Source organism: Chaetura pelagica, unplaced genomic scaffold (genome assembly GCF_000747805.2).
Source record: "Chaetura pelagica isolate M959 unplaced genomic scaffold, ChaPel_1.0 scaffold551, whole genome shotgun sequence".
NCBI classification, from domain to species: Eukaryota; Metazoa; Chordata; class Aves; order Apodiformes; family Apodidae; genus Chaetura; species Chaetura pelagica.
The window spans coordinates 46,384-71,064 of record NW_009952067.1 but is presented as its reverse complement, the minus strand read 5'-3'; the positions used below and the strand labels follow the sequence as shown (position 1 = coordinate 71,064).

At 36.0% G+C, this 24,681-nt stretch overlaps 1 protein-coding gene across 3 annotated transcripts in view; it reads right to left on the bottom strand.

The window, feature by feature from the left end:
* The window catches only part of MLLT4 (myeloid/lymphoid or mixed-lineage leukemia (trithorax homolog, Drosophila); translocated to, 4), an 84,398-nt gene extending 63,879 nt beyond the window's left edge, over nt 1-20,519 (bottom strand). The window contains exons 1-9 of one of the 3 annotated variants that reach the window (XM_010005286.1): nt 20,325-20,519; nt 18,263-18,378; nt 16,596-16,759; nt 15,114-15,274; nt 13,975-14,132; nt 8,678-8,789; nt 8,095-8,262; nt 6,567-6,611; nt 222-316 (exon numbers count right to left, since the gene is read on the bottom strand). In XM_010005286.1, coding sequence (XP_010003588.1) covers nt 222-316; nt 6,567-6,611; nt 8,095-8,262; nt 8,678-8,789; nt 13,975-14,132; nt 15,114-15,274; nt 16,596-16,759; nt 18,263-18,378; nt 20,325-20,499 — 1,194 coding nt within the window. In that variant the 5' untranslated portion in view covers nt 20,500-20,519. The remainder of the gene's footprint in view (nt 1-221; nt 317-6,566; nt 6,612-8,094; nt 8,263-8,677; nt 8,790-13,974; nt 14,133-15,113; nt 15,275-16,595; nt 16,760-18,262; nt 18,379-20,324) is intronic. The other 2 variants (XM_010005301.1, XM_010005293.1) reach the window with 2 other exon arrangements.
* Nucleotides 20,520-24,681: the final 4,162 nt, after the last annotated feature.

The window sequence follows — 24,681 nt, the reverse complement described above, 5'->3', positions numbered from 1 at the left end:
AGAGTTGTGACCATTAACATGAAATTGCAGCAATATTTTACCCTTCTAGTTTGAAGGGTAACTTAACGGCTCTTTAGTAATATGGATCTTAGACTTTCTTCTAAGATCATCCTTATAAGAGTTAAATGATTCAAGATTCAAAGAACACTTTACTGTATTCCACAATTAAACATAATGATGAAGATCACATCAGTTCTTCCATCCACTTCCCCCCTACATACCTGAATGGAATTGTCATCAAATTTTTCAGTTCCAACTTCAGTGACACTTAATTGTAGACGATAGAGCTTTGGCTTATCTCTAGAGTCAGAACCATCTGGAAAGCAAATGACAAATATTAACTGGCAAGTTATTAAAGCTGAAATACAAAATATTTCTACATTATTGCAACTAAGTTCAGAGTAGGAATGTTCACCAAAAAAATGACTGATATTCTTTCAACATTTGTTGGGAACTTAGCTGGAAAAACATTAAAAGTAAACAGCTCATGCAACTGAGTGGCTGTCCCGAACATCATTTTCTCATTTCCTTAGAAGATTAAGCAATACAATTTTTGTTAATCTCTAACATTTTATACATATCAATATTGGTTTAAAAGATTTAGAAAACAAGATATCTGCATAACTGTATCATAATAGTATTTATAGTTCTTACTAAAAGCACATATTCTCAGCAAGATCTACTGTCATGTGGCCAACACACCAAGTTGTTTCCTACTCTCCAGATACTGAAGCAGGGCAATATTTATAGAGAATCTTACGAAGTGTTTACCTATGACAGCTTTAGTTTTTATATACATCACTTCTGGAGTTATCTTTCAAGTCTCAGTAACCTACATTTTCATCTCGCAGAAAATGAGGTCAAAGATAAAGTTTGTCTTCCTCCTCCCCCCAGGAGTACGCATTACCCAAACAGAATAAAATGTAACAACATACACTGGATGCAGAACAGGATTTAGCTGCTGTCTACATAGGCCAAAACAGATGGGTGCTGGCATGCATATAAACCCTGCACACTTCACAGAAAACACTGCAAACCTTTAATACTGTAAGATACTAAATTAGTACTGTAATTTCTGACTGCTCTCTGATCTCTCCTCCAAAGGGAGGATGCAAAAAAGGGAGTCTGAAAGAGCAAGGATGTGTTACTTGTCAACACATGAATAATGATTTCAAGTCACCCCAAAAAAGCATGAGTTTTACTAAAGCCACGGCACATACAGTGATAGCGTCTCCTGTAGGATATTACTCATCTTCAAATTTTAAATGAAGGTCAATGTAAACCTCCTTAAATGTAATTGTAAACTCCCAGCATTACTAGCAAGACCTATTTATTGAAGTCAGAATGTATGCCCCTTAACCAAGAAATTTCACTTTGTCTATGAAACCTTCTGTCCATCCTTCAGTGAACAGTATTTAAAGGAATTAAAGTCAACAGTACAGAGAAGATTCAACAGTTAAGAACTACCCACTGACTAAAAGCACAAGACACTAAGAAAGGAAGGCAACAGTACAAAAGAACAGAAAACGCCAAGTGAATGGAAGGGGGACGAATCTGGCTATCAATGAAGAATGATGCAAATAAAGTTTTATGTGCTATTGACACGAAAAAAAAGTAATGGGTGCCCCTCGTGGAAAGCTTCTTCTGGGGATGTTGTGACATTATTGTGACTTTGAGACATCAGACAGAGACAGACCATCGACTAGTACTATAAATACCAAAGTTAAGTGCTGATACTATACTAACATCCAGTTATTGAACACATTTAGAATCACTATCATAATAGTAGTATGTTATCCATCATTAATAAAGTATTAAACATAAGAACACTCAGTTCTCCAAACATTTTTTCAGGCACTGGCACAAGCCTTTTATAAAATCCCAATATTTGAGTTTCTAGAGACAACCATCTCTCTATACTAATTCACTCTACACTAAAAAAGGTAATCCTAACACAGTATCTTCAGCAAATTAAGTTTTGTGCAGTTTTTAATACTTAAGAAATTACATGGCTGCATCTTCAATATCACTAAATGCAGACATGTAACAGGCTACTAAATACATTTGGCTGCTAACGTCCAGTTCTCAGAATTGCTGCCATGTCTCCCCACATCTTAAGACTTCAAAACCCAGAGTAACTCCTTCATTATTTATAAATCAAAAAGAGTAAAACATTCACTCCTGGTATCCAAAGACACATGACTCACTTTGGAGGCAAGGATGCTTACTTCACATGCAAAAATGCTTGAATTTCAAGTGTCAATGGTATAAAAGTCAGGGCTAGCTATCTAGGGCTTCTGGTCCTAATTTCTAACGGCATTTTCTCCTAAGCCCTTTATATGCAGATTAGAGAATAGGCTTTATGGTATAGTGATTTCACCTCTACACTAAATATACTTCCCTGCCTCTCCATACTTTTTTTTTTATATATATATATATTAAAAAGAAAACTTTAACATATTCCTTGATATTACTGAAATATTCTGGTTTTCAAGTATTTGAGACAACTTCTGCATCTCACTCCTGAGATGAGTACTCGTGAATAATCAATCAATACCAACCTCCTGCTAGCAACTGTTCACACCACTGTATATCCTCAAAATTGAGGCATGTAATGTAAAATGTGTTTTCACATAAGAAAATTAGTTCGGTATCACAATGCTTCTGCTGAGGCAAACTAAGACACTTTTGCTTCTCTGGAGTGCCCAATGTAATAAAAAAAAACCCCCTTCTTTAAAACCACAGCACTAGATACAAACACTTATTTCTTCTGAGTAAAATGAGTGTTACTGAAAGTTATTTGGAGCACCCATGTAATCATCCATCAGTAAAAGCCAATTTCTACAGTAAAAGCTATCTTTAAGACAATTACTACAAATTCTAAAAAGGATGAAAGGCCTTTTTGTTCTGGTGAAGGGAAGGAATGTTACGTGTGTAAAGTCTTGTATTTCCTGTTTTTCAACAGCTGGAAGCTCAACTAAATGTTGTTTGGAATGCATTCCTCATACCTCACTTCAGCAGGCTACAGATTCTTCCATACCTAAAAGCAAAGACCCTGCTCCCCAATCCATGACAGTCAAAGACTCTCAGCCTCCAAGAATCAAATTTTAAAGACGTCTGGTGGTTCAGAAAGGCAAGGCATATGATCCAAGTCATACAACTTACCTTCCAGAAGTTGGGGGCAGGGGGGGAGAATAAGCCGGGCTTTTTATCTGACACAACAATATTTGTCTTTTAATTCAGAAATTGGAAAGGCCAAAATTATCAGATAAGTATTAATAAAAAAACACAGAAGCAGAAGCAAGAAGGAAGGAAAATGTATGAATTCCATGGAAACTTGTTCATTTAATATGTGTGCAAAGGTAAACATGTTACACGGAAGAAAGATGGCCTGTATTCTATTTATGACACCTATGACTAAATATTAGCAGAGCAAAACAGGTGCACAAAATGTCTAGTTTTCAGGGTTTTTTTTAAGGTTGGAAAATATAATTGACAAGTGCCTCTCAGATGAGCCTTGAAGACACAAGCTGAAGAAGCTTGATTGAACTATGATTAAAGAGACCATGCTAGCCACTACTACATACATTAAACTTAATTAAATATTTACCTGACAAAACTTTTCCTAGTTACATCATATGGGCGTTCAAAAAAACCTGGTATGCATTTGAAATAAGTTTCACAAGTTATTCTTCCCTATGACAGAAGTGCATATACAAAGATACACAGATATTTGTGTATACCGCCTATGACAGATTGAAACCTCTTGTTTCAAGGGGTAGCCCACAACCAGAAAAGAGACCCAAGGCTCAAGAAGGAAGCAGTGATTTAGATAAAAGGCTTTTTTCAAACACACTAAAGCATGCAAATATACAGTAAAAACCACTGTAAAACACACAGTAAAAAGATGCACAGTATGTTGATATTCACCGAAAGTCACTAGTAAAACCTGTGAAAACTGTGACTTTCTATCACTTTCCATGTTAAGGATGATTGGGTTTATTTCATGATTGGGTTTATGCAGTTACGAGTCAACATTCACATTTCAAACAGCAATGTCATAAAAAAGCCAACTGTGTAGTCAAATCAGTCTCAGTAAGCAGATCAACTCAGTAATTTATAATACAAAGGTACATTTTTTATCACCACAAAAGAAAGACAGGCCTCCCTTCACAAATATATATTTCAATGTAATTACTTCACCACTAAAAAATGAACCCTGCAACACATTAGGGATTATAATTTTAAATTGATATTACCAATCCAGGCTTGAGACAACGCTAGGAAAGAGAAAGAGTAGTGCTGATCAATAAACAGCAAATACATCCAAAGTTGAACAAAAATGTCCAAGGGACTACACCTATTGACTTAAAAATTAGTTAAATACACATTTCAAAACCAGCAGATTTCCTGCCCAAGTTCCTGATTGCTAAGAGTTTAGACAGTAAGAAATTTAAAAGATTTGTTTGGCAGGTTTGAAATATTATCTTGAATGCAAGAAATAAAGCCTGCTATTAAATTTCAGACAAGATGTGTACTTACAGCAGAGTCAACAGTAAACATCTTTGGTAAAGGAAGTTGCAGTGAGGAATGTGCCAGACAACAAAGCTCTTTCAAACTAATGTGTTAGTGTTACCACATACCACAGTGCAGTTCTGTTCTCAGAAAGAAGGCTGGCCAGCGAAACTGCCGTTCCAACTCCCTGTAATTCTTCTTTCTGAGTTTTCACATGTGCATGCTCTCAGCATCTCCTATTGCTGTCAATTCTACAGCTCAGGGTTGCTTTTGTTGTGATGTGGCAGGGAAAAAAGCATTATGGTTTTGCTTTTATTTTAATGAAGAAAAGACATTATACACCACTTTTTAATTTGTAATTCAGGCTGGCAGGATAAACCTCAGAGGCTCATATCCTAAAAAGTGGATTTTTGTAATTCTTCTCAGCCTTGAAACAGTATGAGTGAATAACTGAGGCCAACATCATCCCTGAACTCATCAGCAGCAATATTCACAGATAACCTAGGCAGTATCAGCTATTCAAAGAGCTGTTCTCTCCCTTCAGTCCATTCAGTCAACATCTACTAGTGTGAGATTCATCGCCATTTACTGGTTCATTTACAGGACTTGAAGACAAGAACAATTGCTGATTGCCACATTTACAGTCACAAGCTACTGGAGTGCATTCTCTGCCATACTGTGCAGTATCTCATCTTCAGTCTATAGAACAGTCATACAGCCAGCACTGGTCAGCAACTATGGAAAAGTGGAAAAACTGGACATACTTCCAGTAGTCAACTTAGTGAATTCATGCAATTGCACAGGGCATCAACCTAAAGTTTAGCAGGTTTTTCTGCAAGAATACAAACAGCCAATGTTTTGACAGAGTAGGCTTATACAGGAGTTACTTCTATAATAAATGCAAGTATCCTGATAAGCCTTGGTCCTAACAGACAGTCCGGACCCTACAATACTAACACGTCTTTTTCACACTTTGAGATAAAGACTTAAGAAACTTTAAGATTTTTTTTCAAGTGAGACGCAATAGATTTCAAGCTTTCTGCTCAATGGTCAGGTGTTTCTGCAGAGCATATCTATGCTTATTAGATCAGCACTCCCTACAGACCTTTTCTGCTCTCTGGAATTATGCATTAATGAAATGGAAGTCTGAATTCATCAAAGAGTTGAGCACTGAAGTCATAAGTTTGAACAGAGTTCTTTAAAACTCAGTATTGTACTCAACTGTAATGGAAAGGTGAGCAGCACCAACAGATATATAGTACTTCTACAGTAGTCTAGAAAATAAAATGAGGGAACAGATGCTAAAACACTAAGAAAACGTATTTTGGTAGACATGTCACTACAAAGAAGAATGTGACTTTGTATTCTTGTCTATTGGGCAAAACTGGGATATATCTGCACATTACTCTCAACTCTAGGGAGAATCAAAGATCCATAATGATTTGTAGGTCATCAATTTCAAATGCTACAGATAAAACTGAATAAGACTTTTCTGTCTAATGTGGCTAAATCTCTTTCACATATGCTGCTGTTATGATAACAGAACAAACCAGACAGTGGAAAGGATGCTACGAAACACCACAGAGCAGAAAGTGGGGTCACTTGACCAGTGGTCCAAACACTATTTCACATAAAAATCATAATGGATTTCATCCACTTCATCAACGTGGTGAAATGCTGAAAAGCACAGTTAAGTCCATGCTATTTACCAAATTAACTTTTCAAATAAATTTGGCAAGCAGATGGATCAAAGAACATTTTTCTTTCTACTGCAACACTGCTTGTAAACCATAACACAAAATTTAGTTGCTAACGTTAGCTGGAACGCTGAACTCTTTGAATAGTAGCCCATTCATGAACTATTTGGTATTTGTCCACAGATAGAATAATTAAATGGCAGCTTACAAGACAGAAAACTACTCCACAGAAGTAGTCCATCGGGAAAAACTAAGAGGCAAGACAGCCTTTCATTTGTCAAAAAGAAACAAAAGATTTACAGCCAGTAATGTTTTTAGTGACTAATGAGAGAACAGTATTAAACATGGCGTTACCTTCGTAAGCGTGATAGTTGTAGTAGGCAAAGTGATTCCTTCTCCCTGGGGTTAGAAACACATGCAGAGGACCCAGGTGAAGGCAGCACCAGCAGGACAGATACCATGCAGAACATGCGGAAGAGGGCAGGAAAAGAAAAGACAGGAAAGGGTGAAACTGCAGCCAGACACCACTTATTCAATTTATAAGGATGAAGTGCATTAAACTCTTTCAACTTTAGGAACTGCATAGAATATAAAGACATCAGTAGTACAAAGCTATTGAATGAAACAATCCTCACTGTTTAGAAAAGTGACAACAAGCTGTTAGAAGAAAAACATGAACAAAAGGTCAGTCCCACAGGCAACGTATACACAGCATTGCCACCTGTGGCATTTCAGATTGTTTTTCCTCTCAGTTAATGGATGTCTTGCTCCACTGCCCAAGCACAATGTTTTAATACTAAGGCAACCAGGCTCCATGGAGAGTAAGAGTGTAGAGTACACACACACAAAATACTGAAATTACTATTAAAAGAACAAAAAATATTATGAAAATCAAACCTCAGCATATAGAACACAATATAAAATACACTTAACATATTCTGTGTACTGCTAATTTAATCTGTTTTTTTAACAAAATCAAATCATTAAAAAACAGCACACACTACTTGACTATGAATGTAACCTTTTTTTTGCAGTTCTTGTCAAGTTGTTCAGCATCAATTTCCAACCTTGCTTCCCAAAAACTAAAGAACCAGACTTCAAATTTTAAAACACTTGTTCGGATACCTGAGCACATCCAAGTTACACTTAATAGGAAAAAGAGCTGCAAATAACTAAATCAACAAAAATGGAAGTCAATATCTGGATCTTTAAACAGGAAGAAAACAGAAATTAAGAGCAGAGGCTGTATGTGTTGTATCAGTTGTTGTGCTACTAAAAAAAAAAACAAACAACAAACAGAACAAACCACAAAAACAATAACCTCCCCTGGCTGTTCCTAGGTCATAAACATTATTTGTAAATTAGAATGCAGCCCAGAACATTGTAATTATACCAAAATAAAACTCGACCTTGCTAGAGATTTGAAGGCTCCATAGAGACTGAGAAAAGTTTAGCAAGTAAGTTTTATGTAAAAATTACTGTCCTTCTAAAATGTATTCTTCATGCATGGCACTTTCAAATATATCTTACTAGATATGCCACAGTATACTTCCAAATGTAAACCAAAAGAGATTTAAGCAGTGCTTTTCTGGTTCCCCCTCCAACTGACAATACAACATGATAAACTATTTTACTTACTACGAAGTTTTAAACTTCAAAATCCAACGGAAGTTGAAGATTGAGTAACTTTTTTTTTTTTTACTCCAGACTTCTGCTACTGCAATTTTGGAATTATAGCAATATGCAGCACGTTCAGCATATGCAATATGTCAGTCTCTTACACTGCCAATGGAATTCCCTGTGCTTCCAACAACAGTCTTATTTTTAGAAAATAAATTGCTATGTAATATATTTTAGATTATTAGATAACCAGTATTCTTACCTGGGCTTAATTCTACCAGGTATGGTAGTTTCTCAGGAGGAAGGCAAGAGCCATAGCCAGACCCGTCAACTCTTTCCTTCCCCTTTAACAGCTTTCCATCAGTTATTTTCTTGGATTTCTTTGGGATATAATCAGGAGGCCGCCTTTTCAACTGAAAGACTAGTATTCCTAAAACACAATATTATACATCCTTTGAGTCTCAACAGTGAACAAGCACTTATCCAACTTCTATTAACCTGCAAAAGTTTTTCACAAGGTTACTCTCAGCTTACTAAATTCCTGAAAATTCTTTATGTAGTTATTTTAAATTTAAAACTATTTAAAAGATTAACAGCATACTTGTCCACAGTGGAAAATTTAGAAATTTTAAGATAACATGCAAAACCCTTCAACAATCTAAAGATGTATTATATAAACAGTGCTGATTGAAACAATAAACAACTCTAAGAGCATTTAGTAATAAAAGTGCCTGAAAACAAAACATTTTGAAACATACCTTGCGATTTGTTATTTTACAGGGTGGCCACACCATGGCTTACAACACCGAAGGCACAAAAACCTCTTAAAAGCTATTTACACATACCTTTATCACTAGGCCACTCTCTGAATATCTGCAGGGGGCACTCATCATCATCAAGAATAGTTTCTTTAGCACCTTTATCATCAGAGTGCTGAGCACCAGGAGGCAGCATGACCTAGAAGAGAACCATTATCAGTTTTCAGAGCTGTTAGGGACAATTAAAACAGAGAATTCAGGGATATATCTTCCCATTTGTTTGTTTGTAACAAGAGATAAATCAAAATAATTCATTAACTTGAAACGCATTTTGCTTCCCAAGACTCTCTTGCCTCTTGTTCCAATTAAATCACACTTCCCAGAACACTAGATATATTTAAAAAGCAAAGGAAAGCAAGTTACACTTAAGGTAGACAACGCCATCTTCCAGTAAACAAATCTATTCCAATTTCTCAACTGCCAAGAAAAAAAAAAAGTATCTGTGGAGATGGTAGTTAAAAAAATAAACCTGAAGTTTCTTATATTATCTCTCACAGTAGAACCAGCCTCTCATTTTGCTAATGACATTCCACTAACATAACATACAAATATATTTAGAAACAGCAAGACAAGCTGCCAAGAAGAATGTTGTGATACCTCCTGAATCCTTTTCTTGCCCAGCCTGAGCATTTCATACAACTGCTTCATGCAGCCTAACCTCAATGAAAAACCAAACAAAGTAAACTTTGGGAACACAAGTACGGTGTTCAGTCTTTATAACTACATCCTCACGCAGCAGAGAAAGGGGGAAATCTCAGTTCCTGAGTTCTGACTCTAAAGGAGACATGGCCAGTGATTTCATGCATATTTGCATTACTGTTCCCCACCAGCAATCCAGAATAAAAAACAATGACAGACAATATTAAGAGTGCATGAGTACCTTCTAAGTTAAAGAGATCTTTCAAAGCTTAATAAAAGAATAAAGTCAGATAAATTTGACTCTCTGGTTTGTGATCCTAACAATGTTATTTAAATTCAGAGACAGTTCTATTTTAAACAAACTACTCAAAATTATTCCCATTCCTGAACTATGACCCACGTAACACCTTCTGAAGTAACAAAGCTATTGGCTACTGCACCCTACTACTCTTCAGCACTCAAAGAGGCTTTCCAATCTTATTTGTTGCCTCCTCTCCACACTCATTTCAACGTTAACTAAGTTCTCACAGATCCACCTCAAACATCCTTTCATCCTCTTCCAAGCAGGAAACAAGTATGTTTAAGATCAAAAGTTGGTAACCGAGTCATTGGCCTTTCCCTAAAACATATTCTATGCAAAACCTGGCTAAACATAGGACTAAATAAATTATCTTTAATTAGATTTTCAAATAGACATATTACAGAATGAGGAAAACATTAAAACGTATAAAGCAAAGAGAAACAGACACACGTCTACACTCAAATCTTATCTATTTCACATCAGATTTTAAAATCAATTATACCTACAGAATAATTTTGATTAGCTAATTAAAGTGTTTCAAGCCCTATTCAACAAGCAGTAATTTTAAAATGCCAGAGTCCTCAGGATGGACAGTAACTAGTTGCAACACAAGAACTATGTGCTTTCGTATGTGTAACAGGGGCTGAACACTACTAGACTGGGAAGTAAATAAAAGTGACTACACCAAGTGCAGTGAAGTTAAGAGGACAGAAGAGATATAAGTACATAGATCTTACTACTTTGCCCAGATGTTACTTCTACCTTAGATGAGCATCTCTTCTTGGCACTGGGCTCAATGGCTGCTACAGTAAACTACCAAGTAGCAAAGTGGGGTCACAATAGGACTAATTTCCTCACCCTCCCAGACAGTTACCATTCCTCCTACATACCTCACGTAAAAAAAGGTGTGTGACCTAACCTGTCGAAAGACAGAAAATACCCCATCTGGGTAGACCAGGAAGGCTTCATCATCATGAAGCCATTTTACAAAACATGTCTACATTTTAGACAATTACTGCCTCAGTGTCACTCACAAAACTGAAATTTCTGTATTTCAGAATAATGGAAAAACATGGGGGAAAAATTATTATTGGGTGAAAACTTTATTTAAATTTGAAAAATAGAAGATGCAGCTAAATATCCTTGCATGAATTTTAATCCATACAGACTGCTGAGATCAGGCACAGACATTTTCCTTGATTTTTGCAGCAGCATAGGAAATAGACATGGGTAAAACCAGCTTAAGATCACAAGTCCTGGAAGTAGGTTGTCAGCTGACAACCTGTGACCTGAAACAAATTAAAAAATATGTAATGCCTCATGTCTGTAATGTCTATTTCTTAAAATCCAACAAAACAAACCCCAAACGCTAACCACCATAAACTGCATATTTTTGCTTGGCATTGCAAAAACTTATTTATGCCTTATCCTCAAGTAAACAATAAGAGCATGGTAAATCAGAAACTAATGAAGATTATACTTCTAGAAATAAACAAGTTTGCTGCATGCCTCAAGTCCTATGCACTAAGTGAATATGCACAGGTACCTTGGAAGATTTATTAATTTGATATCTTGAGGGATGTGCAATGAACCTGGCATTCTTCAGGAAACTTAAACCATGAGAACTGAAACAAACAAAACCTATATTGGAACAAGCTTGTATTTACTTCATTACGTAGGAAAGCTCTTGAAAAAATGCCCAAAAGTGTGCATAAAGGTACAGTTCAATACACCACAAAGGAGGGTATGCAAGCAAGCAACTAACAGGAACCTGACATTTACAACAAAAATTGTCACTGGTGTTAAGAAAAATCCTTAAAATGCTCATCTTTCAACAATGAGTGAACTTTATTACAAGTATTTATGCAGCCTTATAAAGGTCTTGTCATATTACTTCACATCCATCTTAAGAGTTAAGTAAGTATCAATTGCTCAGGTCACCCAAAGAGAACAAGACATTTAAAAATCCCAACCAATAAGACACCGAAGTTACACAGTTCTGCTGTACACTGTTTCAAACCCAACAAAAAGCAAAGAACAAGAACAAACGCAAGATAGATTTGTTTTCCATATAAGACTGCAGAGCATCAGAAGAATGGGGCAAAAGCCTCACTACGGACAAAGAACAGTTATGAGACTTCAGTGTGAAGGTGTACCAATGGCCATGACACCTATTTAGCACTGTATTAATGAGTTTCCAAAAATGAAAACACTGATGAAAGACACATCAAGCCAAAAGTAGGATATTTCAATGCTTCAAGCAAGGAAAGCAACTTCATAGAATATTTGGCAAAAAGTACATTCAGAAGTTATGTTTAAAATACTCAGCTTTATTAAAAAACAAAGGGTTACCAAACTGAAATCCAAGCACTGTATCAGTAGAGGCACTAAGAAAATAGATTTTAGCCAACTACAATGACTTAAGGGAGCAAAACAGTAAGGTTTTCTACACTTAAAGGTATAAAAATAGATCTGCCAAAGGAGGCCACTCCCATATTTCAAATGTAAACATAAGCATACAACTTATGTCAAATATACCGAGAAGATGCATTGCTCAGAAAAGACAAAATCTTTTCCAGAAGTGCTTTCCAGAAAACTCATTTAAATCAATTTGCTTCATAGCAAAAACTTTGTTAATCTTTCCCAAGATCAAAGCAACATTCCTCAGACTATTTTCTACATTTAATATCCCTACACAAGATCAGAGAAAAAGGGGAGGGAGAACACCAACTCCACAACTGTGACTTCCAATAGTTTCCCTAGTAGGTGTGCAATAAGTTCAATAAAGTCCCTAAAACATAAATATTTTGTAACATATCATAATATCTTCTAACTTGGAATTACAACAGACTGGTGCAAAACTACCTTTCAAATTCAGTCACAACATCTCTGCTGTATCCCACAATTATCTCAAACCAGCAGAAAAAATGAGTGTGTTACGTCAGCCACCTGTTTAGTAAGATCAATGACTGAGAATCATTAATTTCATTCATAAAATCTACAATATGAAGGTAACTAATAATAAAAGCTACACATAAAAATATTTCACAGCCAAAACTGAGGATTGAATTTTAATATGCTATGTCTTAAAAAAAAGCCCTACTGCTTACAAAATTATTCCCCTCTATAATATAAAACTATATGAAATTTTATGATGCTAAGTAAAATTAAATTTTCACAGTTGGGATTGCGATTACAGGTTAATGAAGACAAGGATAAAATTTAATTGCATTTAAAATATGTTTAGAACTAAGACAAAACTCTAGTAGTAGTTCACTGCTATGAAACTACAAAAGCACTACTGCCATATCCTTTTGTGCATACAACTAATACCTTATTTCTAATTAGGACATTATAGCAACACGTCAATTCCCAGCTAATTATACCACTAGAGTCTAGAAGCACAGCAAAATTAGACACTAAGGTTACTCAAAGATACCATAAAAAAACACTAGAAAGCAACTTTTAAGACACATTCACATCCTTTAAGCAGCTAGAAAGTGCAGGGAATAGCAAATAATATAAGCTTCCTTACTGTTTTCCAGTGGCATGTTAAGCACTGGAGAAGGGGCAGGAGAAGAGAACACAATATGATGAGACTCTCTTTCTTTCATCATTTTAAGGAGCAATAAATCCAAGTTTATTTGAAAAACAATAGTCAGGTGTGTAATCAAAGTTTGGACTCAAATTAGAATCAAAAGTTTTCAAATCTCACTATTCTCCTTCAGAGGCTGGACAGAAGATGGTATGTAACCTTTAATCAGTACTGCCCATAAGACTTTTTGATAAAGCCATTCCTCTAAGGAACAGCAATTCTGCACAATTAATTTAGAACTCCTAAAATAATTAAGTTATGAAAAGAAATAAAAGTTTCACTTAAATGTTTAATCTTTTCTGATGTTTAATAAGAGTAAGCTACCACTGAAAGGCATAAGGCATATACCTGTTATAATGGAGTTTAGATTCAACACTTTTGCCTCCCAGTAGACACTCTTAGTTCAGGGGAGTAGTTTTGTGCATAAACAGCACAAATGTGGGTATCCACAAAATTAACTAGTAGTTTATACATCTGTGAACGATAAGCACACTAAGTGGTATAAAACCACAAGGCCTAATACAGAAATAAGTTCCTTTCATTACTAACGTTTAGCTATGTAGTGAGTAATAATTTTGTAACATTGGAATATTTAGGTTTTTAAAACAAAAATCTGACAAATCATTTCAGAATTCCTGAGACTTATAGATTTAAAATAAAACAAAAAATAGTAATAAAAATATTAGCTGCAGACCTACCCAAGTCTTTCTACTTTGTTTTAAAGCTACTGCAAAAAACAAAAAACAAATACAAAGCATGAGAAGATGGTGACTTAGTAATTTCACTTACACGAGCAATACAATAATCCTTAGGGTTTTCCTTCTCCAAACCATACTTTTCCAGTGCTTCAATAACTGCAAAGTCTGCAGTATCTGTAGTGGACAGCAGGATTGTCTTGTACGGTATATTTGGTTTTAAACTGTCTGCATAGATTCTTAGTGTCCCACCTTAAAAACAAAATGTAATTAAAATGCTACCAGAGAATAAAAAGACAGACATCGCACCATTTATTATATTTCTAAACAAATATAAGAATGAGCCCCTTCAGAAATAATTTCGTCAATCAACGAGTACAATAAAAGTTACATACCATCCCTGAAATAAATTTGTCTCCACCACTGGTAAAAACCTCACATGATGCTTTCCTAATTTCTCTAAGCAAGTATTTTCCCCAGTGCTTCACCATTCGTAATATAACCTGAAGTTCAAATGAAACAGTGACAGTGACTGGACAAAGAACCAACCTCTCCCATCTTAACAGCAAGTTTGTGCTGACCTACATTCTCTCCTCTTGTTAAAAAGCCCATTTAAGATTTCCCTCACAGGTGCTTTCTATACCTCTAACTCATTTCTTCACTACTCTTCTGTGGACAGAATCACTTGAGCTTTTTTCAGTACTAACACTATTTCATTTGTTCATTTAACACCAATGTTTATATAATCACTGTGAACTTTATCCCTACCCCCAAGAATGTCAAAGACTTGATCACTGTTATTCACAAGACCTTCCAGAATCCTTTGTGCAGGCTAACACTTGCCATCTTTTATTTGTGCCACCGACTGCATTTTTACATTCAGGTCACAGCTTGTTCTTAGGAAAATGAATGACATTTATTTCCTAAGCCTTACTCACTTTGTCAGTCTAATTCTGTCCTTCCTTCTTTCTTGGTTTAGCATTGTTAGCAAGATCAATAAGCATAGTAATCTGCCCATTGCTAAAAGCTCCGACTTGCACTCATCACAGAACACATTCCCATGGAATCTTACCTCTTTACTCCTTCATTCAGTTACACCATAGATAAATTAGCCAAAAAGTATAAAAAATGTTGAAGTACAAGTCAAGTCAAATTTCAGGAGTTGCTGGCCTTAAAAATATCTCTCAGTAAAGAGTTTACCATCTGCAACCTAATCAGAAGAAATCTAAGTACCTGAGTCTGGCCTGCCATCAGAACTGCGAAATTCCTGCATTCTCTTCTCTAGTTTTTGCTGTCGCCGCCGTTTCATCACCACCTCGGGATTGGATATTGTGCGAGTGAAGCTGGTCTCTGGCATATCTTTGTAAACCTCAGCTGCAAGGCGAGAATTCTCACTGCCAAGTTAGTATAAATAAAAAGAAAAAAACTTAATTAATAACTGAAAATAATTATATACTTATCTCTTTTATAAAAGATAAAGTCAAGTAGAATTCATACACACAGCAGATCGATTAAGTTATTGTCAGATGGTTTCTGCATGAAATTCACTTTCACAAAAATTAAACACTGTTACGCTCACCTGAAATAGACAATAACCAATTAAGTATTGATAGTTGCCAGTTTTGAAAGGAAAAAAAAGGAAAAAAGAAGAAGAAATTCACATTATACCCCTAACTTTCTTCTGATATACAGTATTACAAATCAAGTGGAAGTAGAGTTAACATGTGCTTGCAGCTCATGTTTTTTCTTTTGCTAATGCACATAAATACAACTCCTTTTAATTAAAAAAAAAAAATAAGATCAAGCTCAGTAATGACACAGAATACAGGAAAGGTCTTGCTGACATGTAAAGAACACTGCTAACATATCCATGCAAAGCAGTATACATAAACTAAGTACCATCATTCATTCAAAAAGGGTAAAAAACCTTGAACATCACCTAAAAATGAAGCTGAGCAGCTAAATCCTCTATTATATGTCAACCAGTCAATAAATTCCTTTAATCTCTGAAAATCTATCAATGAATAAGTTTTCATCATTTTCTTTCTGGGTATGTTAAAAATCCTCCATTAATTATTTCTTTCTGGTGCATTACACAGAAAACCTACAGAAACTGGTAAAGAGAAGGCTTAACTTAACACAGACCCTTCGTAGCTTTCTACGTCTACATACAGTTATTCATGCCTGACTCTTGAACTTCAGTTATCTGTAAAAGGATTAATGTGTGTTCTGCCTTGCCTCAAATGAGTGACTCGCAGATTTGGGAGCTGAAGAACCTAGAAGACTGGCCACCAAAGTACATCTCAGAGAAAAAAAACCCAATATCCTAATAGTCAAGTGTTAAGACAAATGCAAACACCTATACACACATTTTTCTGACCAAAGGCAGAACAATCACAGGAAGAGGAATACACCCACTTTAGAGTAAATGCTCAAAAATAAACAGAGTGGGGTAAGTCCATGCCACCAAGCATGTATCAATTTCTGTACAAGGACAAAGAGGTGGAAAAAAGCTTATTCCATGGTTTGAAAACAAACCTCATTCAGAATGAACGCACAAAAGACAGCAACTGTCAGCACCTATTTTGGTTTATGATGATACTGCATCTATGTCGACTTCATACTTTTGAAAGAAACAACTTACTTGGGAGAGAGGAGAAATTCTTTAAAGTAAGATGCTGGTTATATGAACTGATCAAAGTTTAACACACTTACATATCATCCCCATGAAGAAGTCTATCATCTTTATCTGATGCTTGTCGCAGCGCCTCTTTTTCACGCCTCTTTTTTTCTTTTTTTTCTTTTTTTGACAGAGTTCGTTTGAAATTCTGAATTACTCCCTCTTTTTCTTGTTTTTCAGGGCCATTACTCTGAGCCTTCTGAAATACATGAGTTTAAAACAACTTCTATCATTTTTAGTCCAATGAAAAGTTAGTATTGGTTTTAACTTTTCAGATAAATCTGATCAAAACTTAGTATCATTAACACAGAAAAAGACTCCAGGCAACAATACTGCATTACACAGGGATGGGACTAATACTTTCCTGAATAACATAGAAGGCAAAACTAATTTCATATTCCAAAGCAGGTTTAAACTAGCTAAGCACCTTGTACTTAAGAAAGCAAAGAAACAGCAGAATTTACAGCCCATCTACTTGGACTCAAAGATTAAATGAAGTCTGCAAAACAAATCTCTGCGTCCCAGTAAAAATACTTCACAAAATAACACTGCATTTAATCTTCTTCCAAGATAATGTTGAAGCATCACATAAGAATAAACTGTAGAAGGAAAAACACTATAAAGAACATTTCCTCTATGGTGTATTTTTCCAAGTTGTCTTTCCAGCATTCTCTTCTCCAATTCCTGCTCCTTGCATACACAAGATACCTGCAATCCTATGCTCATTTGCCTTCTGTAGAAAAAATAATAGATGAGAGAAAGAAGATTCAGGGGGTTTTTGCTTCTATCAGGTAGTGAAGAACACAGAGAAGGAAGACAGAAGATTACTAAATTCAATGAATAAGAATAGCAAGTTTAGTAGGTGCAGTGCAATACATCATTAATTTCCTCTCCCTATCTCTTACATAGATATATTCTGTAGTCAAAAGTACAGTGTAAGAATAGCTTATATACCTATACTGAAAGCACTTAAAATTAGCAAACTAATTCCATAAGCAAAAGAAATATAGTGCTTAGCCCAAGATGAAAATCATGTTCAAAGATAGCCCACATAGAACTGCTTATTTTCTATGGGTATAAGCATTCAATTTATATCTATTCATATATTTCAAAAGCCAAAATCCAATATAATTCAATGTTTAAATGGCTAATTTAAAAAAAAAAAAAAGCTTTTATATGGCTGATGTTCACCTATCACCCATTTTACTTTTGGAGTAGGGGGACAGACAAAAAAAACACTTTCCCAGAAGGAAACAGACTTCCATCAGTTTTGTTAAGAAACAGAATGTTACCTAGGTAGGTAACATTTTTTTAGTTAAATAACTTACCCCAGCATCCCATTTAAAGACATTGCAAGAAGTAGGATTAATTTCTAGGTGTTTGGCAGCATCTACTATTTGAAGACATTTTTAATTTAGTATATTAGAACAAAGTAAACTGTAAGTTCTCTGGCTGTTACATACTGCAGTAGTAGACAGCTACTACATGGATCAAAGCATTACAAGTCATCTGAAAGATCACAAAAATGCTGTGTTGTTAAGATGCATTTTAAGTATTTAAAAAGACTTGCTCCAGACATCAAAGGTTATCAGCAGCAGTTGTTTCCAGGGATTAGAAAAGCAGAAATTATGTTTTGCTGTATAAGCAATTCCCACACATTTCAAAACTACTGTTATCACCAGCACACTCCTTAACAACTCACCTTTGGAGGCAGGGTATCATTTTCATTCTTGAGAACAAATCTTCCCTCTCTATCATCTTTGTTCCAGTTTAATTGTACAACAAGAGGCTTCTCATCTACATCTAATCTTCTTTCTTCTTCAAAAAAATGAAAAGCAGTAACAGTTACTTGGCATCTTAAGAGCAAAGATACTGAGAAACAAGTTATACTCTAAAAAAAAAAATAAATAAAAAAGGTTTGCTAAACAGTACACATTAGTTAGTGTTTCCCTGTTAAGTATAGTAACAGAAAGCCTGGTGAGGTAAAAATATATGTCCTTTTTTCAGCAACCAGCCTAAGTATATTCCCTCTATCTACATAGCCTGGAAGGCCATATAAAGTAGTCTTGCATACCTCCTTTGTCAGAACTGAAGTCTTGGAACACATCACTCAGGAGGTCATATTACATGTAAAGTCAAACTGTGTAAAAAATTTTAACTCCAGAAGACTTCTGAATACTTATTTTCATTATTTTAAATTTGATCAGCCTGATTTACAATCAGCCCAAGACCTATTTTTCTGGAAAGACTGCACAAAACCTAACCAGATTATTAAAAAAAATAAAATCCCTTACAGACATACACTAGGCAAATTTTAATTTAGTGCATTTAGTGTGTTATGTCTATTTTAAGTACACTAAAAAAAAAATCTGGTTTGAAAAATTCAACAAGTTTTGCCATTTGATCTCCCTTTTAGTAGTGAGACAGTACATATGCATAGTAAGAAATTTATGTCTTTGCAGTTTGTTTTTTTTATTTAATGAGAAACACTCGTATTGAATAAGGTGCCTCTCATGAGCCATATTTCAAACATCAGGAATTTACTTTGCAAAGGAAACCATTTAATTTTGACTATAGGTATTGTGTGAATAGATTTTTAAAGAAACCTAAAGCAGAAAAAAGACATACTATTCATTGTTTAAATTAGTGATGACACATGCATTTTTCCCTAATCCCATATAATTCACATCAAGTCATCACAGAATCATAGAATGGTTAAGGTTGGAAGGGACTGTAAAGATCGTCAGGTTCCAACACCCCTGCTATGAGCAGGGACACCTCACACTAGACCAGGCTACACAAAACCTCATCCAACCTGGCCTTAGACACCTCCAGAAGGGGGCTTCCACAACCTAACTAGGCATTCTATTCCAGTGTCTTACTACCTTCCCCATGGTGAAGAATTTCTTCCTGATGTCCAACTTAAATCTACTCTCTTTCAGTTTAAAACCATACTCTTTGTCCTATCACTACCCTCTCTGGTGAAATTCATAGACCATAACAAATTACACATATCCCAGTAAATTTCCATTCTCTATCTCAATTTTTTTTTTTTAAGTCTTTCGGAAGGAGAATTTAACATAGTTAATCCACCTCAAAAGATCACCTAGTCCAACCCCCCTGCCAGAGAAGGAAAGCATGCAAAAGAAAAAAGCACAACAAAAAGACAGTCACTCTTATTCCTGTCACCACCACACACACTACCACCTCTCAAGCCGAAGCTTTGTTCTGTGGTAGGAAGACACAAATGATAGCAGCATCAAAACACTATTTAGATATCTAAGTTCCTCACAGGTGATGTGAAAGGATCTGTTTAAAAACCACAGTGGCTTCAAACAGTACTATGTTGAACTTCCCCCAATTTAACAATAAAGGAACATGCATTATAACACTACCTGTCAAAGGCTCACAACGTGCAGGAACTGAGGATGTACTCTTAAGTGCTCCAATTAAACACTCCTACCATTATAAATTTAGGTTTTACCTTCTCTTCCTAAAAATAGCAGTTCTCTTAAATGTCAACATAGGGTGTCAAGTACAGCATTTAATAGATCACAACTTTTGCAGAACTGTAGGCCTGATACAAGTACTTACATTTTTAAAAACTACTCCCCAACATAACAATTAGTAACCATATGCTCAGGCACAAAAAGACCCAAGTCTTGTGTAGTTGAGAACGTGGGGACACACTTAAAGCTATTTTGGCCGGCGATGGATAGGAAGGTGGCGTGGATGCAGGAAGGACTTTGTGAATAAATACCAACCTCCACTGACATGCACTTCATAAAGCGAGTATTTAGGGGATGACAACATTCGCATGTCTGGTCGAAACTTCTCTGCAAGGGTTTCTATCACATCTTGAGTGGTGGCAGTACTGGAGACACGGATACATTTTGTTGCAAAATTTCCAGCTGCTTTATCTTGAAAGTAGAATCTCATTACTCCATGAAACTCCAGATCCTGTAAAGAAATAAAAACAAAAATCTGAGTGCCAGCTCACAATTATAAGGTTCAGAGTTCTTTTAGTATTTATGACTTGCAAATAGAATATAAAAATGAAAGACATTAAAATATACGACATTAAGGGTGGTCAGACGCTGGAACAGGTTGCCTAGGGAAGTTGTGGAAGCCCAATCCCTGGAAGTGTTAAAAGACCAGACTGGATGGGGCTTTGAGCAACCTGGTCTACTGGAGGGTGTCCCTGCCCATGCAGGAGGGTTGGAACAAGATGGTCATTTAAGGTCCCTTCCAATCCAAGCCATTCTACAATTCTATTCTATGACTTCCTTATCACACTGGTTTCCAGAATTTTGAGGACAGTAGAATTTACCAACTAGGGCACCATAAACTTGCACAAGAATATTCTGTAAAAAGAAATTAAATACTCTATATTACTGAAAACACTTCAAACTTGAATATTTAAGTACTCAAATCAAGAGTTATTGCCAGGTTTACCTGAAGGAGAATTAATAAAACTTTTTTGTTTTAAACCCAGAAACACATTTGGAGATTGGTTTCAATGTATTTTGTTACTCAGAACATGCCCTTGTATCCCATGTCTGTAGGAGCGCAGGCTAAATATGCTCAAGAAACAGCAACGTGCCTCAAAGAGAGGTTTCTATCAGAGCAGCCCTGAGCTTTTCTCTCCTCTTTCTCCTTCTTCAGGCAGTCCTCTCTCTCATCTTGGCTTCTGTTTGTCCCAGAAAGAGCCTGTTCAGGAAGCTAAATAATTTGTTTTATTTTGTATTTTCAGAAAGATTAGTCTTTGGTACAGCTCCCTAACTACTCCTGAAGAAAAGCTCCAGTACCAACTGGTGAAAGGGAGGGGAAAAAAAGGGACTGCAACTGTGGCTCCACCACAGCTCCAATATCTATCTGTTCAAACTATTATAAATTCATATCAAGAATTTTCCTTGGCCATCAGACTCCTGTTCTCCCCTCCACCCTACCAAACTGCAGGATGACACTGGCTGCTCATGCAAGTCCATTACTGGTCTGAACACCCAACTTCACATTCAAACTTGTAGTTCCTCAGCGGTCTCTACTTGGCTAACTCCTGCCCCTTGCCTAAAACCCAGCACTCATGGGGGGCCTGCATTCAGGTGGAATCCAGAAGATTCAAGTGCCATAGTTGACATGGTCAAGTTTACTGTACAGTTTAATAATCACTGCTCCTGTTTTCGCTTTCCAGAGGTTTTGAAATAGATATATTCTTTGGTGTTGGGTGCAGTGGTAGATTTCATCCCTCTTCAGTACTACACCTGATCACACAAAACACATCACAACATTTCTCTGAACCACAAAGAACCCAAGGTATTTATTGAAGCTACTCTATCATTCAAAAGACCTTCATAAAAACAAAAACAACAACACTCACACACAAAAAAAAAAACCACCACAAAAAAAAAACCACCACAAAAAAACCCCACAAACCCAGAGTAAAATGTTATAAATGACAGGAAGACAAATATCTCAACATCTCAACCACATAGATATACACAGAAGCACCCAAGGCATTTCCAAGCCTACACCAATACAGCAATCAAATGCAAACACACCATGGACCTGGAAAATGCATGATTTTAATTCTCTGTTCTTATCGCAACAATGTATAGAAGTAATTTTTTTGAGCCTAAAATGCCTGTTCCCACAGAACTATTTATTGCAATCCCAACCCAGTGTTTCTTTGTACAAGGAGTTGCAGGTTCCACATGCCTTGCCTCAACTTAACTGCTACCTTCTCATCCATTCTGGACTTACCTGTAATTATTCAAAGGTGGAAGTCAATTCTTCCACCCTCAATATTTTTGTAATAGCTACTACCTGCATCTGAAAAGCATCCTATCCACTTAATTTCTTGTCTCTATAAAAGGACTTTATCCCTATCATGCAGAGGGCTACTGAATGACTTCTGGAAATCCCACCTACCATAGCAAATTGAAACTACCTTATATGTATTCTTGCTAACTCCTTCAGTTAGCTCCAAAAGTTTTAAGGCACTAGTTCTTTTCACAAAGCTCTGTTGACCTTTCCACAATCTAATATAATTACCACGTGTCCATGAACTCTGTACATTACTGTAGTTTCCAATCAGCAGAGAAAACACCCTGAGTAAACACACTTTTAATACTGGCCTCACACTGCATTTATATCCAACAGCCTAAAGATGTCTAGCTAAAGGAGTCATTATGTACCAGTTAGTAAAATTACTGCATCGCTCCCTTTCTATAGAGTTACTTGAACATTTTCTGGTTCTAGCAATTTGCTTTCATGTTGTCCATTTGTTCTCTAAACTCTTAACAAACGCTGATTTGAGAGTTTTACCTATAAAACGTCCTTAGCAGGGCAAGCTATCCAAGATTTTCAACAACAAACACAGATGCAAAGCAAAGGTATTCTGCTGTCACCCTACCTTCTGAAAGTTCTCTTCATAAAGTTATGATCTTGTGTCACGTTTGCCATACATGTTTAAAGACAGGTTTTTCAAAAGTTATGCCTTAAATCCTTTTGTTCTCTCTTATGCTTTTATATTCTACTTGCCCAATTTTATATCCTTACAATTTTCCTCATTTAGCTATTACTTCACCTTTCTAGTAATGAACTTTGCCTGATGTTCAGCCATGCCAGCTTCCTTTCGCACTTCCCTTGGTAGCTGGCATGCTTTTTGTCTATACGTCCAGCATGGCATCTTTAATTCTTGGCAGATGGAAAGTACCTTGCTACTAGTTGCCTCTTTTAGCTTTAACAAGCCTCCTTAGTCTATCCCATATTTCCAATCCAGCTAGAAAACTCTGCAGTTCCCACAAGGAAATTTAATCTAAGCATATTATAATCTCGAGTACAAAGAGCATTCTTGGAGGCAACATTGTGAGCCACATCCCACACACTTTTACACCAATTTAAAAACTCCTTAACCATGAACCTTCACAAAACAGCCACAGCTATTTTTATGACACAACGCAAACGATTCTGATCCACTTTGGTGGCTGCAGAAGACAACACATGAGCTTTTTGCAGAAGCATCATGCAGCATAAGCATCTCTTATAATATTTTTTTTTCCTTCACTCCACATTTTCCCGACCACCATCTCAAGGTACTGCTGAAGCAAGAATTAAGAAAAACAATGAGCACATTGCAAAACCCCTTTTTCAGAAGTATTGTGAGATATCCGATACACAGATAAGGCTGCAGCTGATTATCTTGTTCTACGGAGAGGAAAATGTTTTATGGAGAACACATTCCACTGCCTATTAGCCACATTTTTAATCCTATAGATGCTATTAATTCTCTACAACAACACAGTAGTACAGGCAGAAATTCAAGAGCAAAAGAGTGCAACACAGTTCCACTCAGAGATCCAGAAAACAGTTCATGAACCTCCTTAAACTACTTGGGTGGGTGTCTCTTTATTATTATTGTTATTGCTAAAACTTATTTCTACAAAACAGAGAGGTGGTAAGACTACATTGCAAATACTCAAGATATGATATTACTATAAAGCAAGTTTTGTTTTCCTTTTAGAAAAGAATGTTCCTCTGAAAAACTGTCATGAGTTCTGTTTCACTGCTTTGACAATCAAGACATGAGAACAACTGGATGTGTTGACCACTCGCTGTCCATTTCCCCTCATTCTCTTCTATGGAGGCTTGCTGTGCTATATCCCCACTGTCCATGGCCCATCCAACTCAATTTTCCTAAGTTTTCCATTAAAATAAAAACATACTTAAAAAAAAAAATAAATAGACAGCACAATCGCATTACAACACTCTACCTCTTTCCAGCATAAAGCTCTAGTTAGTTTCATGTTTCTTTTGCAGTAAGTTCCAAACTGCTTTGGCCTTTGGCCATTGCTGGAGCATTACAGTATTATTTATATAAAAGTGTTCAGTGATACAGAAGTCACATTTCAAAAAAATCAAGGAAATATGTATTATGTTTGTGTGTGTATATACACACATATTTCACTTTCTGGCCCTGTGCTTAGCAGATCAGTAACAACACAAACACAGAGACAGATGCCACCATCCACATCAAGGCAACAAGTCAGGCATCATACTTAAATTTCCACTCTCCACTTTAACTCTGCATTAAAGCATTTATTTTTGAGAGGTACATTTCAT